The sequence below is a fragment of the Salmo trutta genome, chromosome 3 (assembly GCF_901001165.1).
Source record: "Salmo trutta chromosome 3, fSalTru1.1, whole genome shotgun sequence".
In the NCBI taxonomy this organism is placed as follows: domain Eukaryota; kingdom Metazoa; phylum Chordata; class Actinopteri; order Salmoniformes; family Salmonidae; genus Salmo; species Salmo trutta.
In genome coordinates, this window is record NC_042959.1 from 13598745 (window position 1) to 13600202 (window position 1458).

General features: G+C 48.8%; 1 protein-coding gene across 1 annotated transcript in view; it reads left to right on the forward strand.

Annotated features, from left to right (window-relative positions):
• Positions 1–1064, forward strand: part of LOC115168494 (thymosin beta-like) — a 5292-nt gene extending 4228 nt beyond the window's left edge. The window contains exon 3 of the mRNA XM_029723840.1: positions 483–1064. Coding sequence (XP_029579700.1) covers positions 483–520 — 38 coding nt within the window. The 3' untranslated portion in view covers positions 521–1064. The remainder of the gene's footprint in view (positions 1–482) is intronic.
• The last annotated feature ends 394 nt before the right edge of the window (positions 1065–1458 follow it).

Sequence of the window (1458 nt, forward strand, 5' to 3'; positions counted from 1 at the left end):
ATGTGCAAATAGTTAAAGTACAAAAGGGAAAATAAATAAACATAAATATGGGTTGTATTTACAGTGGTGTTTGTTCTTCACTGGTTGCCCTTTTCTTGTGGCAACAGGTCACAAATCTTGCTGCTGTGATGGAACACTGTGGTATTTCACCTAGTAGATATGGGAGTTTATCAAAATCGGGTTTGTTTTCTAATTCTTTGTGGATCTCTCTCTCTCATAGGTGGTCAGTTCGACCGCTGTCAACCGTCCTTTAGGCCTGCAGTACACAAATACTTGTCTACTACAAATCACTGAATCAGCAACATCACTCTCTCCCTATAGGCCCAGGTCAAAGTAGTGCACTATATAGGGAACAGGGTACCATTTGGGACAGACACTGTATCGTCTCTGCAATGCAACCACACCACCGGAGCCCAACTCACATTCAAATCTCCATACAGATGTGTGCACTGACATGCCTGTCTACCTGTCTTCTGTTTTAGCCATCGAACAGGAAAGGAAAGGGGACGCTACGCCTTGATGTGACTTGGTGAAGAGGCCGTGAGGAGGAAAACAGGAGAGGAGGCAGAGATGCCGTCTGTCTGTCTCAGTATTCTACTTGAAGTTACTTTGTATTGTATAACAGGGTGCTGTAGGGCCCCGGGAGATGCAGTAGTGGAGGAGGGTACATGGGATGCATCCCTAATGGCACCCTATTCCTTATATAGTGCAATAATATTGACCTGGTCCACTATATAGGGAATATGGTGCCATTTGGGACACAGGTTGACATCTTCACAGGGGTCTCTCTATCATCAGGGGAATATAGTTGTAGCCTGGCTGCCAGGATGGTTCTGCTTTAAATAAGTATTGGGCCAGAAACAACACCTAACCCTTTACCCCCTAGCCTCTACCCCTTTACCCCCTAGCCTCTAACCCTTTACTCCCTAGCTTCTACCCCTTTACCCCCTAGCCTCTACCCCTTTACCCCCTAGCCTCTACCCCTTTACTCCCTAGTCTCTACCCCTTTACTCCCTAGCCTCTAACCCTTTACTCCCTAGCCTCTACCCCTTTACCCCCTAGCCTCTACCCCTTTACCCCCTAGTCTCTACCCCTTTACCCCCTAGTCTCTACCCCTTTACCCTCTAGCCTCTACCCCTTTACCCCCTAGACTCTACCCCTTTACTCCCTAGTCTCTACCCCTTTACCCCCTAGTCTCTACCCCTTTACCCCCTAGTCTCTACCCCTTTACCCCCTAGTCTCTACCCCTTTACCCCCTAGTCTCTACCCCTTTACTCCCTAGTCTCTACCCCTTTACCCCCTAGTCTCTACCCCTTTACCCCCTAGTCTCTACCCCTTTACCCCCTAGTCTCTACCCCTTTACCCCCTAGTCTCTACCCCTTTACCCCCTAGTCTCTACCCCTTTACCCTCTAGCCTCTACCCCTTTACCCTCTAGCCTCTACCCCTTTACCCCCTAG